The sequence below is a fragment of the Canis lupus genome, chromosome 2 (assembly GCF_003254725.2).
Source record: "Canis lupus dingo isolate Sandy chromosome 2, ASM325472v2, whole genome shotgun sequence".
NCBI classification, from domain to species: domain Eukaryota; kingdom Metazoa; phylum Chordata; class Mammalia; order Carnivora; family Canidae; genus Canis; species Canis lupus.
The window spans coordinates 82,411,060-82,422,338 of NC_064244.1; the positions used below are offsets into that span (position 1 = coordinate 82,411,060).

General features: G+C 61.5%; 1 protein-coding gene across 5 annotated transcripts in view; it reads left to right on the forward strand.

Moving 5' to 3' along the window:
• The window catches only part of DHRS3 (dehydrogenase/reductase 3), a 38,548-nt gene extending 29,148 nt beyond the window's left edge, over window positions 1–9,400 (forward strand). For all 5 annotated transcript variants that reach the window (XM_025446927.3, XM_025446928.3, XM_025446926.3 and 2 more), the window contains exons 2-6: window positions 1,976–2,119; window positions 2,757–2,876; window positions 3,182–3,420; window positions 6,597–6,722; window positions 8,892–9,400. In XM_025446927.3, coding sequence (XP_025302712.3) covers window positions 1,976–2,119; window positions 2,757–2,876; window positions 3,182–3,420; window positions 6,597–6,722; window positions 8,892–8,976 — 714 coding nt within the window. In that variant the 3' untranslated portion in view covers window positions 8,977–9,400. The remainder of the gene's footprint in view (window positions 1–1,975; window positions 2,120–2,756; window positions 2,877–3,181; window positions 3,421–6,596; window positions 6,723–8,891) is intronic.
• The last annotated feature ends 1,879 nt before the right edge of the window (window positions 9,401–11,279 follow it).

Here is an 11,279-nt window from a genome sequence, read left to right on the forward strand (position 1 = left end):
TGAATGGAAGGAAGAAAAGGAAGGAATAAAAGGATGGATGGATGGATGGATGGATGGACGGACGGATGGGGTAACAAGGGAGGATGGGAGGAACCTGGTGACAATGACCACAAGGCAAGGCTGGGCTTGGTGGAGCGGAGGATGCTCACCTCGAGTTGCCTGCCTACAACAGATGTTTGTTTTCTTCTTCCTGAGTGAGTCTCCCTGGCCCTCCTGGAGGAACACGTTCTAAGTCTGTCTTGAGTTCAGCAGACGGGAAGGCGTCCCCCGGGGCCCGTCGAGTCGAGTCCGTCTGCACGTGGTGGGCTTCTGTGGTCACCGAGAGCCACTGGTGGAATCCTTCCTTGTAAAACCCATCCTGCACTTTAAGATTCAGTTACAGGAAATAAAGTGGTTGGACTTAGGTGGGGTCTCCAAACCCGGGCTTTCCCAGGGATGTTTCAGAGGTCGAGAAAAATACTTATTTTCTTTTTAAAAATATTTCAAAAGTTTCAAAAAAAAAAAAAACACTAATAAAAAAAAGTAAAGCCATGGGAGACCCGACCCGCTCCTTAGTGGTGGAGACCGCCAGCTACACCCTTTGGGGGCCCTTTCCACTTAAGTAAAAGTCCTGAGATTTTAGGTACACAGTTGATAAACTGTTCCCACCCCAACCACTTGCGTGTGTGACTTTGCCCTCTGCCGTGTCGCAAAGCAGACTGGAGAGATCCACGGGGCTCTGGGTGCTGGGTTGAGCCACCTCCGTCACCCCCGCTTGAAAATGTTGGCCTGCCCAGCACAGCCTTCCCCTTCTCGTTACCAGAGGAAGGACATATGCAGTTGGACGTGCAGTTTCTTCCTTTCCCTTGTTTCACACCCCGGGACCCATATTGGGTTTTATTTTTCAAGGAGGAATTTCGTCGATAATTTCAGAAAGAAAGAAGAAACAAAAATAGAAACCCACTGGACTAATCCCCAGGAAAACCTCAACTCTTCCTTTTTTCCTTTTCTTTTTTTTTTTTTTAAAGATTTTTTTTTCTATTTATTTCTGAGAGAGAGAGAGAGAGAGACAGAGACGGAGAGGAGGGGCATAGGGGGAAGGGGAGGGACGAGTCGACTGCACTGAGACGGCCGACCCGGACTCGATCTCGCCACCTAAGCCAAAATCAAGAGTTGGATGCTTGGCGGGCTGAGCCACCCAGGCGCGCTCTTCCCTTTATTTTGCCTCCAGCCCCCCACCCCGTCCCTCTGTGCTGACGAAGCTGAGTGTCAGCCAGGTTTCTTGGTTTCCCCCTCTTCCAGCCCTTTTACCGGGGGGGTGGGGGGGGTGGGCTGTTCTCGCTTAGGCCAAGGCGAGAATTAGCCAGGCTTGTCCTCTGAGCCGTCTGTGGCCAGCCCTTCATAAATGTGTCCCACCCCGTTAGGAATCCATCTATCGCCCCACCAGGGTCACCTCCTCGTGGACTGGGTCCCACGTTCGTTTCCTGTGGGGGCAGCGGCGTCTGCTGGGGCCCCTGCTCACGCCCCCCTCCCCAGTGCAGCCACAGCTCGGTGGAGCGCTCCACTTCGCCTCGGTGGGCCTCACGGCCGGACCTTCCAGTCCATTCTGGCGGCGGCTGCTCATAAACCCGGCTCTGGATCTAATGCGAGAGAGGCCAGCTTGTTCTGAGAACGTTCCGGAGAACCGTGCGGAGGGGGTCCTGCTGCGCCTGGCTGGGAGGGTAACTGGAACTGGGCTGGCAGGGGGCGTCCCGCGGAGACGAGTGTGTCGGAAGGACTTGCAGGAAGCACAACCACCGGTCGGTCGTAAGTGGGCTCAGGAACCGCGCGTTCACTTCAGAAGCCCCATGTCTAGAAAAGCATCTTGTTGAGGTGCTTTGCATACTCTTTGGGTCGAACCAGATTGGGCAAGTTGCTGAATTTCTGATGCCAGTCACTGCATCACGGTGGCTAAACTAATGACCGCCTGTTGGGTGCTGTCCTCCTCTCCTTCCAGATTGTTCTCTGGGGCCGGACTGAGAAATGCCTGAAGGAGACGACGGAGGAGATTCGGCAGATGGGCACCGAGTGCCACTACTTCATCTGTGACGTGGGCAACCGGGAGGAGGTGTACCAGACGGCCAAAGCCGTCCGGGAGAAGGTGAGGGCCGGCCCTGAGCTCCGCTGGGCACAGAATGCCAGCCTCCGGGACCGTTCGCACCCGGCCTGGCACAGGGCGTGGCCACCGGCAGAATGGCTGTTTCCGGGGTGTCCCTGGGGACTCTCTGCGAGTGGCCCAGGCTGTGTGTGCGTGAGGGTGCGTGGGCACGAGTGTGTTACCTGCGGCAGGGATTGGGGCTGGGGCTGGATTGCACAGCAGGAGGAATCACCTGTCGGCCCCTTGGGAAGCTGAGACCTTGTGTGTCTTAGAGCCTGGGGGCAGATGGCCCATTGCCTTGTCCCGACTCCGATCTTTGTCGTGACTCCGGCCGCCTGTTTGCACTGCGTGCACCAGTGAGCCGCCAGAGAGCAAAACCCACCCCGTTTTGGTATCTGGCCCATGTGAACGTCAACTGCTTTCGTGTAACAATAAGCTCGTTTGTCATAACCGTGCTCTACGCCGTAAAGTCCTCTGGGCCTCAGATCAGCCCGGAGGGCGGGCACCCCCTTCCCACAAGTCCGGGTTGACGCTCCAGGAGATGATGTGGTTGCCCGGGGGTGCACAGCCAGCGTTGCGGGGGCAGGTCCTCCCACCGGGGCCGGCTGCCCTCACGGCCCCACGGCGCCCTTGCCCACAGGTGGGCGACATCACCATCCTGGTGAACAACGCGGCCGTGGTCCACGGGAAGAGCCTGATGGACAGTGACGACGATGCCCTCCTCAAGTCCCAGCACATCAACACGCTGGGCCAGTTCTGGGTAAGGGCCTGTCCCAGGCCCCGGGCAGCCCCGGGGTGACAGTGACCTGTTCCTTCCCTCCTGGGTGCCGTGGGGGCGGGGGGAGAGGCTCAGGGGGATGTCCGAGGACGAGGCGACCTGCCAGCCCCAGGAGACATCCAGACGTACAGAAATGTGGAGGTCAGCGCCCTCGGCGCCCCCCTCCCGTCCTAGGAGTGCCCGCCACCGGAGGGGTGCATGTGCCCGGGGCGGCCTGTCCTCCCCAGAAGCTTAGAGGGGCTGCCGGAGGCCGCGGTGCCCCACACTGACCTCCCGCCCGCCCCCAGACCACCAAGGCCTTCCTGCCCCGCATGCTGGAGCTGCAGAACGGCCACATCGTGTGTCTCAACTCCGTGCTGGCGCTCTCTGCCATCCCCGGTGCCATCGACTACTGCACGTCCAAAGCCTCGGCCTTCGCCTTCATGGAGAGCCTGACCCTGGGGCTGCTGGACTGCCCAGGAGTCAGCGCCACCACCGTGCTGCCCTTCCACACCAGCACCGAGATGTTCCAGGGCATGAGGGTCAGGTCAGTGAGCCGGGACTCACCGCCCCGCAGCCCAGGCCCACGGCAGATTGGGGCGGGGGCGCCGAGGGTGCACCGGGGGTGCTGAAATGTTCAATATCTCAGAAGCCCTTGATCTTTGGCTTTGTGGTCTCGTGCCCGATCCTCCGTCTGCAGGGCAGGGGGTACGGTGGGGCTCTAGGGCCCTGCTCCTCGGGTCAGGGGACTTTACGAGCCAGCAGTGCTCCATGCGTGCAGCGGGATAGTCCCCAACCATCTAAAGAGAATGGAGTGCTGATACCTAAACAGCACGGACGAGTCTCGAAGTATTGCTGAGCCAGAGAAGCCAGGCGCAGCAGAGCGCATTCTTCACGGGTGCAAGCAGATCCAGGCCACGGTGGGAGGAACCAGAACACTGACCGTCCCTGGAGGGATGGGGACGGAGCTTGGGAGGAGGCACCAGGGAACTTTCTAGGCTTTTCAAAATGTTCTGTCTTCCCGATCTGAGTGGCAGTTACATAGGCAAAAAGTAATCGTGCTCTGCGCTAACGGTGGATGCCCTTATGTTGCATGCAAATTCGAGCTCAATTTAAAGAGATGCTGAAGCCCAACCACCTCTCCTCAAGGCCAGTTAAGTCAAAGGGAATGGGAACCAATGGAGTACAGCTCGTGCTTTGGAGCCAGCCACCCGGGGAGCCACCTCACCTATACCTGTAATGCGCCCTGTGACCCTGGGTCCAGGGGCTCCCACTGTGGCCTCCCTTGCTCATCTGTAAAATGGGGTGATGAGCGGGGCACCTGGGTGGCTCATTCGGTGAAGCATCTGACTCTTGATTTCGGCTCAAGTCATGATGTCAGGGTTGTGAGATGGAGCGTTGGGCTTCACGCTGGGCAGGGAGGAAGGGATGGTGGGAAAGGACGGAGGAAGGAAGGACGGATGGAAGGAAAGAATGGAAAAAATGGGTTGATGTGGGTGTCCACACCTAGGGTTCTGGGATAAGGATAAAATGGGACCCGGCATGGAACTCCGTATGTGTATATAGTAAGTGCCCAATAGTTGGTGCTGTGATGATGCGGGGTTGTGAAGGGGCATGAGGTCACAGGTGGAAGGAAATGCCGGGCTACCCAACAGCTACTTTCCTTGCTTTCGGCAACGCAGCTGTGATGATAGATTTGCCTTCCAAATTAGACACACCGGCTTCCTCCAAAACCGAGGACCACGTGGAAGGTCATGGTGGGAACTGAGTGAGTCAGCAGGTGGAGGGCCCTCGCAGAGCGTGAGCCACGTGGGGATCACTCGGTCCCCTGAACGGTTATCACCGAGAGTGGTTTGGTGACACCACGGTGTCTCTACACTTACAAAACCTCGAGCCAGTTCCGCCGCCTCTCTGAGCCGTACTTTGCTCATCACTAAAAATGGAAATGGTATTTCCCTCGGGGGCTCCCAGGGAGGGTGTCCAGTGCAAGGCCGGCCCGCGGGTGCTCAGAACCGCCGCTCCGGCCGCCCTCACCCTCAGCGAGCATCTCCGAGGACACACATGTGATTTGTCTTCCTCGCAGATCACACCCTCCGTGTGCCCCGGAAATCCATATTTCCACCTGACTCACCTGCAAATCCTCATAGATCCTGTATTTAGGGGGGGTTGGATTAATGACAGCTACTGCCCCCCCATCACGTCTTTTCATCTGGGCATACAAGAGGTGCCCAGTAAATGCACATTGGTTGGAAGATCAGCAGGGGCACTCGGGGCTTCAGCTGGGCTGCAGCACACAGACCCTCCAGGCGTGCCCGTGTCACCTCCTGGCACTCTCCTCTCACCACGTTAAGGGAACACAAGGCTCCCCCAAGCCATTTCTCCGCAGGGGTGCGGAGTGGGGCCCAGACAGCCCAGGCCCAAGTCCCAGCTCTGTGTGACCTTGCACAAGGTACTTAGCTTTTCTGTGCCTTGTTTCATCTCTAGGAAGGGATCGGTACCGTACCCCCTGCCCCGCAGGTTAGGTGATCTCCAAGGTGGGAATCAACCAGCCTGCCTGGCAGGTCGGAAGTACTGGGTGACGGTTGGTTACCTGTGGATGAGCCGTGTCTAACCAACTGCCATTTCTTAGGGGGAAAGAAAAGAAGAAAAAAAGGATCGGCTTCCTCACCTGGGGCTCAGGCTGACCTGGCTTGAGCCCCCCCACGTCCCCAAAGCCTCAGCTTCCTTCTCTGTAAATCAGAGCAAATGGCTCCTGCTGCATTTAGCAGAGGCCTGGCCCTTAGGGAGCCTCATCCCTGCGTGGGGTTCAGGCCAGGCGCCTCCCAGCAGGCATGAGTGCGCTCCCTGTCGCTTGCCAATTTGATCGTTCGTTTCCCACCCCCACGGAGAGCGGAGAGTGCGCCGCAATGGGTGAAGGGCTGAGGCAGTGAGGCAGGGGGGGCCGCGGCGGCTGGGCACAGAAGGGCATGGCTGCAGACCCCTGCCTCCAGACAGGACGAGCAGGACACACTGGGGAACAGCAGGGTGTTCGGCGTCCATGTGTTCAGCAAGCGTGTAGTGAGCACCCACTGTGTGCCAGACCCTGCACCCAGGGGATAAGACAGGGAGCAAGACTGACCGGACTGTGCCCTTGTAGAACTCAGTCTGATGGGGGACACAGGCCACTAAGAGGGACCAAGCAGGCCAGCAAGGCCATTCTAGATGTGGTCAGTGGAGTCGAGGGAACTAGGGGACCAGAGGCCACCCCGAGTGGACGGGCCGGGAACCGTCCCTGGGGGGACAGCTGGTAAGAGGCCCTGAGCCAGCAAAGAGCTCAAGTGGCAAGAACAGAAAGGTTGGCCAGGATTGCAGGAGCAGAGGGACCAGGCCGGGGGGCCAGGGGGCAGGCAGGGCCAGCAAGAGGGCTGGGAGCCCGGGGAGGGCGCGTCTGAGCCCGGCCGCAGCAGGACCTGAGCGACACTTCAGAGGATCCGTGGGAAGCATCTTGGAGACTGGGTCCCAGGGGGAGGGCCACGAGACCTCCGTTCTCAAGGGAAGACTCACCGGGAAGGAAAGTGCCAGCACTTCTGGGGCAGCGGTGGGGGCGGGCAGACCGTCCCAAAGGGGCCTCCAGCCTCCCAAACGGCAGAAGCCAGAGGGATGCCCGGGAACTTTGGCCACGGAGGGGTCGGCACAAGCACTTGCTTCTCCGGAAGAAACGCATCTTGCTTCTCCCTGGGTCAGGTTCCCCAACCTCTTCCCGCCGCTGAAGCCGGAGACGGTGGCGCGGAGGACGGTGGAAGCCGTGCAGCTCAATCAAGCCCTGCTCCTCCTCCCGTGGACCATGCACGCCCTCATTATCTTGAAAAGGTACGGGTAGGGGGAGGAAGCTGGGGTCAGGCCTTGTGCTGGGGAAGCCGGGTGGGGAGGAGGTGGCGGGCGGGAGAAAGGACGCGTGTGATCGATTAGTCATGTCTGCCACGGGCGTGAGACCCAGCAGAGGCGGCCCGTGTGCCAGGGGTTTCCTACACTGCGGATGGAGCCGCGGTTCCGAAACCTGTAGGTCTCAGGAGTCCTTTACAATCTTAAAAATTACAGGAACCCAATGCCCCCCCCCTTTTTTTTAATGTGAGTTTTATCTATTATTAGCCACCCTTTGAGAAATTAAAAGGGAAACATTTTTACAAGATTCATATATTTGTTTCCACTTAAAACATTTATTCATTTATAAACAGCAGTAACAAATCCACTTCCTTTCCTTGTTAACATAAATATATTTTTATAAAAGGTGCATTTTCCCCCCAAAAAAAGAAAAAGTAGTAGGAAGAATGGCCTTGTTCTGCATTTTTGCAACGTTCTTTATTGGCTGACTGAACTACAGACAACTGGATGCTTATATCTGCTTGTGATTTTAATCGGTTGTGATGTCACGTGGCCTCCAGAAAACTCAGCTGCGTGGGGCGCGAGAGGAGTGCAGAGGCAGATAGGTCGTAGTGTTATTACGAAGACGGTCTGACCTCTGAAGGGATTGCAGGATCCCCCGGGGGTTCCTGGGCCACACTTTGAGAACCACCATTCCAGAGACTAGTGCTTGGCCCCGACGGTCAGGAAGTTCAGTCTAAAGCGGAGGGGAAACCGGGATCTCAATGTTTGGGACTCACAGAAACACCCCGGGGGCTGGGCTGGTCGGGTGGGACGTACAGATGGGATGAGGACAGGTGACCCCGGGAGGTAAGCTTCAGAGGAGATCCTCCTCCTTCAGAGTCAGTCCAGCATCACATTTCCTAGGACCTCCTGGGCTTTGAGCAGCACATCCCAGTCTCACCCTGAAGGGGCCGTTCCAGGTGCCCACCCAGACCTGGTGCTCAGGGCCGTGGACTCCGGGCTCCTCTGGGCCTCCAGTGGGCCTCTGGACCTCTTTTGCCCCCACCCCTTGCTCCCTACACCCCTCTGACCTAAAAGGCCTTTTCGGGAAGTGCAGGACCCAAGTGCCTTCTTTAGACCCCGAAGCCCAGGAAACCGGGTGCCGCCCCGGCTGTGTGTCTACGGCTGAGGAGCTGCTCCAAGTGCAGGCACCACAAGAGCCTCCCACCATCAGTCCAAACCCAAAGCTCTTTCAGACACACAGAGCGGGGGGGGGGGGGGGGTGGCCGGGGGGGGGCAGGGGCGGGGGGGGGTGGCCGGGGGGGGGCAGGGGCGGGCCCCCCCCCCCGGGGGCACTGGGGCCACATCTTTGCCTCCCTCGTGCTTCCCGATTGTTGCTCTGAGACCCTCCGTGGAGCAGGGTCTCAGAACATCCTCTGCTCCCCCTCGGGGTGGGGGGGGGAGGCTTCTCAGAAGGCTTTCTGAACATTCTAGAAAAAAGCTGGTCTGTCCAGAACACCTCAGTGCTCTCCGCAGTCAGCCCCCAGCCCCCGTCTCCTCCTCTGTCCCCCACTCCGGTAACACAGGAAGCGGAGGCCACCCCTCCCCCAGCCCCTGCACGGCACCCCCTTCCCGTCCTGCCCCCGGAGCCGGCCAGGGCCCTTCACCTCGATTTAACAAGTGGACTGAGGTCCTCTCTCTGCCGAGCCCTGCACTAGGGGCCGGGGTCGGAGATGATGCGTCGCCCACTGAGGCACGCGTGGGCCTGACAGGGACACAGCCAGGACACCAGCAGGGCCTTTGGGGGAGCTCAGGGGGTGTGGGAGCCGAGGGAGAGGCCTGGGGGTGAGTCCGGGAAGTCTCCCTGGAGGAGGCGGCAGCAGCACCCAGCGCCCCAGGCCCACACAGCAAATACCTGTTGAATAAGTGGCACGTGGCTACCCTTGGGCCCCCAGTGCTAAGAAGGTGGCGCTGGAAGTTTGTCCCCATCACCCACCTCTACCTCTGCCCCTACCCTGGAGGCACCGGTTGTCCACTTGCTTGCAGATCCTTCTTCCACGGAGGGGGGGGTGGGTGTGGCCCGACGGGTGGGGGCAGCCCACGGAGCCGCGGCTCTGCTGCGTGGCCACAGGGACCCGGCCGCCGGCCCCGCTGACCCCGTGCCCCGCCCCCCAGCATCCTCCCACAGGCCGCGCTGGAGGAGATCCACAGATTCTCAGGAACCTACACCTGCATGAACACTTTCAAAGGGCGGACATAAAGGCGGGACGCGGACACGCGCTCGGGAGCCCGGGAGCCGAGGGGCCGAGGTCCTGGCACGCACCCACCGCCTGCCCCTTGCACAGCCCTGCTGGGTGAACGGGACTGCTGCTGGCGCCAGGAAGAATCCGGGTGCCCCCGGGCCGGCCCCAGGACCTCCGCACGGACTGACGGCGTGACTCCGGCCCCCACGGGAGGCGGGACACCAGCCAGCAGCCACCTTGACACTTTCACTTGTTTCTAATTCTGTAGAGTTTATTGTCGAGTCGCTTCTCAGTCTAACCGGCCTTAGCAGCGCGCACGGACTGCTCCAGGAGGCTCCTGCACCCGCCCAGACGCTCTTTTCCTTCCAAAATCCACCCGTCCTCGGCTTGCGCAAACTGGTTGAATGGCAGGAATGAAAAATAAAGAGACGGTTTTGCGAGCGCCTTTGTTGACAGCCCTGACCCCTTGTCCTTGGCAACGGGGACGGGACTGATCCCCGCCGGTGTGCTGGGGTGGCCGGCGGCGAGAAGAGGGCAGAGACGGCGAGACGAGGGGGGGCCCGGGGTCCCCCCGCCGGCCGTGGGTCGGGGCCCTGGGCCTCGGAACCACGATCTTGCTGAGCTCGCCCCTGCCCTGCCGCAGCCTCCAAGCCACCAGCTCGGGCTCGCGGGCCCCGTCCTCCGTGAGCACCCACCGAGCGGCCGGCCGGTGTCGCCGAGGAGCCCGAACTTGGAAGACGCCACCACGAGGCTGCCGCGGGCCCCTGGGCTGCCGGGCCCCCGTCCACACCGCCCTTGCCGCTCGCTGCGGGGCCGGGCCGGGGAAGGGGGACCGCTCCCAGCAGCCACCGGGCGTGTCGGCCAGGACGTGACGCCGGGGCTCAGTGACGTCCAACAGAGGGGCCTTAGCATTGCCACCTGTCCTTCAAGGCTGGCGGCAGCTCCGCCCTGTGCCCTTCGCTCTGGGAGCCCGGCCGAGGCGGGGGACGCGCTCCCTGTGGCCACGGAGATGCACCCGGTCCCGCAGCCCGGGCTCTGGAAGCTTCCACCCAGAAACCATGCGTGTCACTTCGGCTCGCATCCCACTGGTCGGAGCCGGTCACGCGGTCAGGCCTGCTGCGGCTGCCGCCGAGGGGTGGACAGGAATCGGGGCCACGCGGGGGCACGGTCCGCACCAACGTAAGGAAAAGTCAAGGTGTGGGCAGAGGACGGAGGGAAGCGGACGGATGGCGCCCGGGCTGTGGTGGCCTCTCGGTGACACACACCAGGTCCTGAGCGGAGCCCCAGAGCAGCCCTGTCCTCTAGGGAGGGGATGTTAGGAAGGTGAGAAAACGGGCTCTGAGCAAGGAGACCGTCCCCCCGTTTCGTGGGCTGCCCTGCAGGCCCCTCACTGCAAGTGCCTTGGCACCTTCATTTTGGTGCTGGAGAACGTGTGTCACCAAAGGGTAGCGGGGGTGGGGTGGGGGGTGGTCCACTGCTAAGGGCATCCTCCAGGCACTGTGGCCAGCCCAGCGAGGTCTGGCCTGTGCCCACGCGTGTCACCGTGCTGTCCGTGGGCTGGCCTGCCCCTCGGCTTCCAGGTGCCTGTCACTGGCTCGCACAGGAGTGGGGTGCAGGCCGGGCGCACCTGGGCGGGGGCGGGGGTGGCACAAGTGGTGGCGACACTGGCCGTCCCCGAGTGCAGGCCGACTACTGCGGTCCCAGCTGGTCGCCGGCCGCCTCGGGGGCTCGGGTTCCTCAGGCTTCCACGGAATCCAGCATCGGCCTGCAGGGCGGGAGCACGGCGAGGATCCGGGGTCCGCCTGGAGCTGGGAGGGACAGGGCCAGCCAGCCGTCCCCAGGCCCGCTGAGAACCGAGGCCCTTGGCCGCAGCGGGACGTGCCCTGGTCCCCGAGCCCCAGGGGCAGGGCCTGGTCCTCCCCCGATCCCCGCCCTCCGCTGGGCCACTCGGTCTCTTGGGATCTCCTCCCAGAGGAACCAGGGAAAAGGCCTGGGGCAGATTCCCAGGAGGCCCTTCCGGGTCCCGGCCGTCCCGGGATGGTCTGGGTGCTTGCAAAGTCCTGGGAACGAGGGACGGGAGCTGATCCCGCGCCTGACGCCTGACCCCGCCGGGAGTGACACAGTGTGACCACCGCAGGGCAGGACCAGGACGGGACCGCGCAGGAGGCCTGGGCCCCGGGAATGACCCGGAGGCCGCGCCGCGGGCTCCTGCCCGCCTCCAAGGAGAACCGGAGTGGAGGTGGGGGCCGAGGCCGGGAGGCCAGACCCGGGCCCACGTGGCGGGGCTCCGGGGACGGGGCTCTCTGGCCTGGCGAGTGGC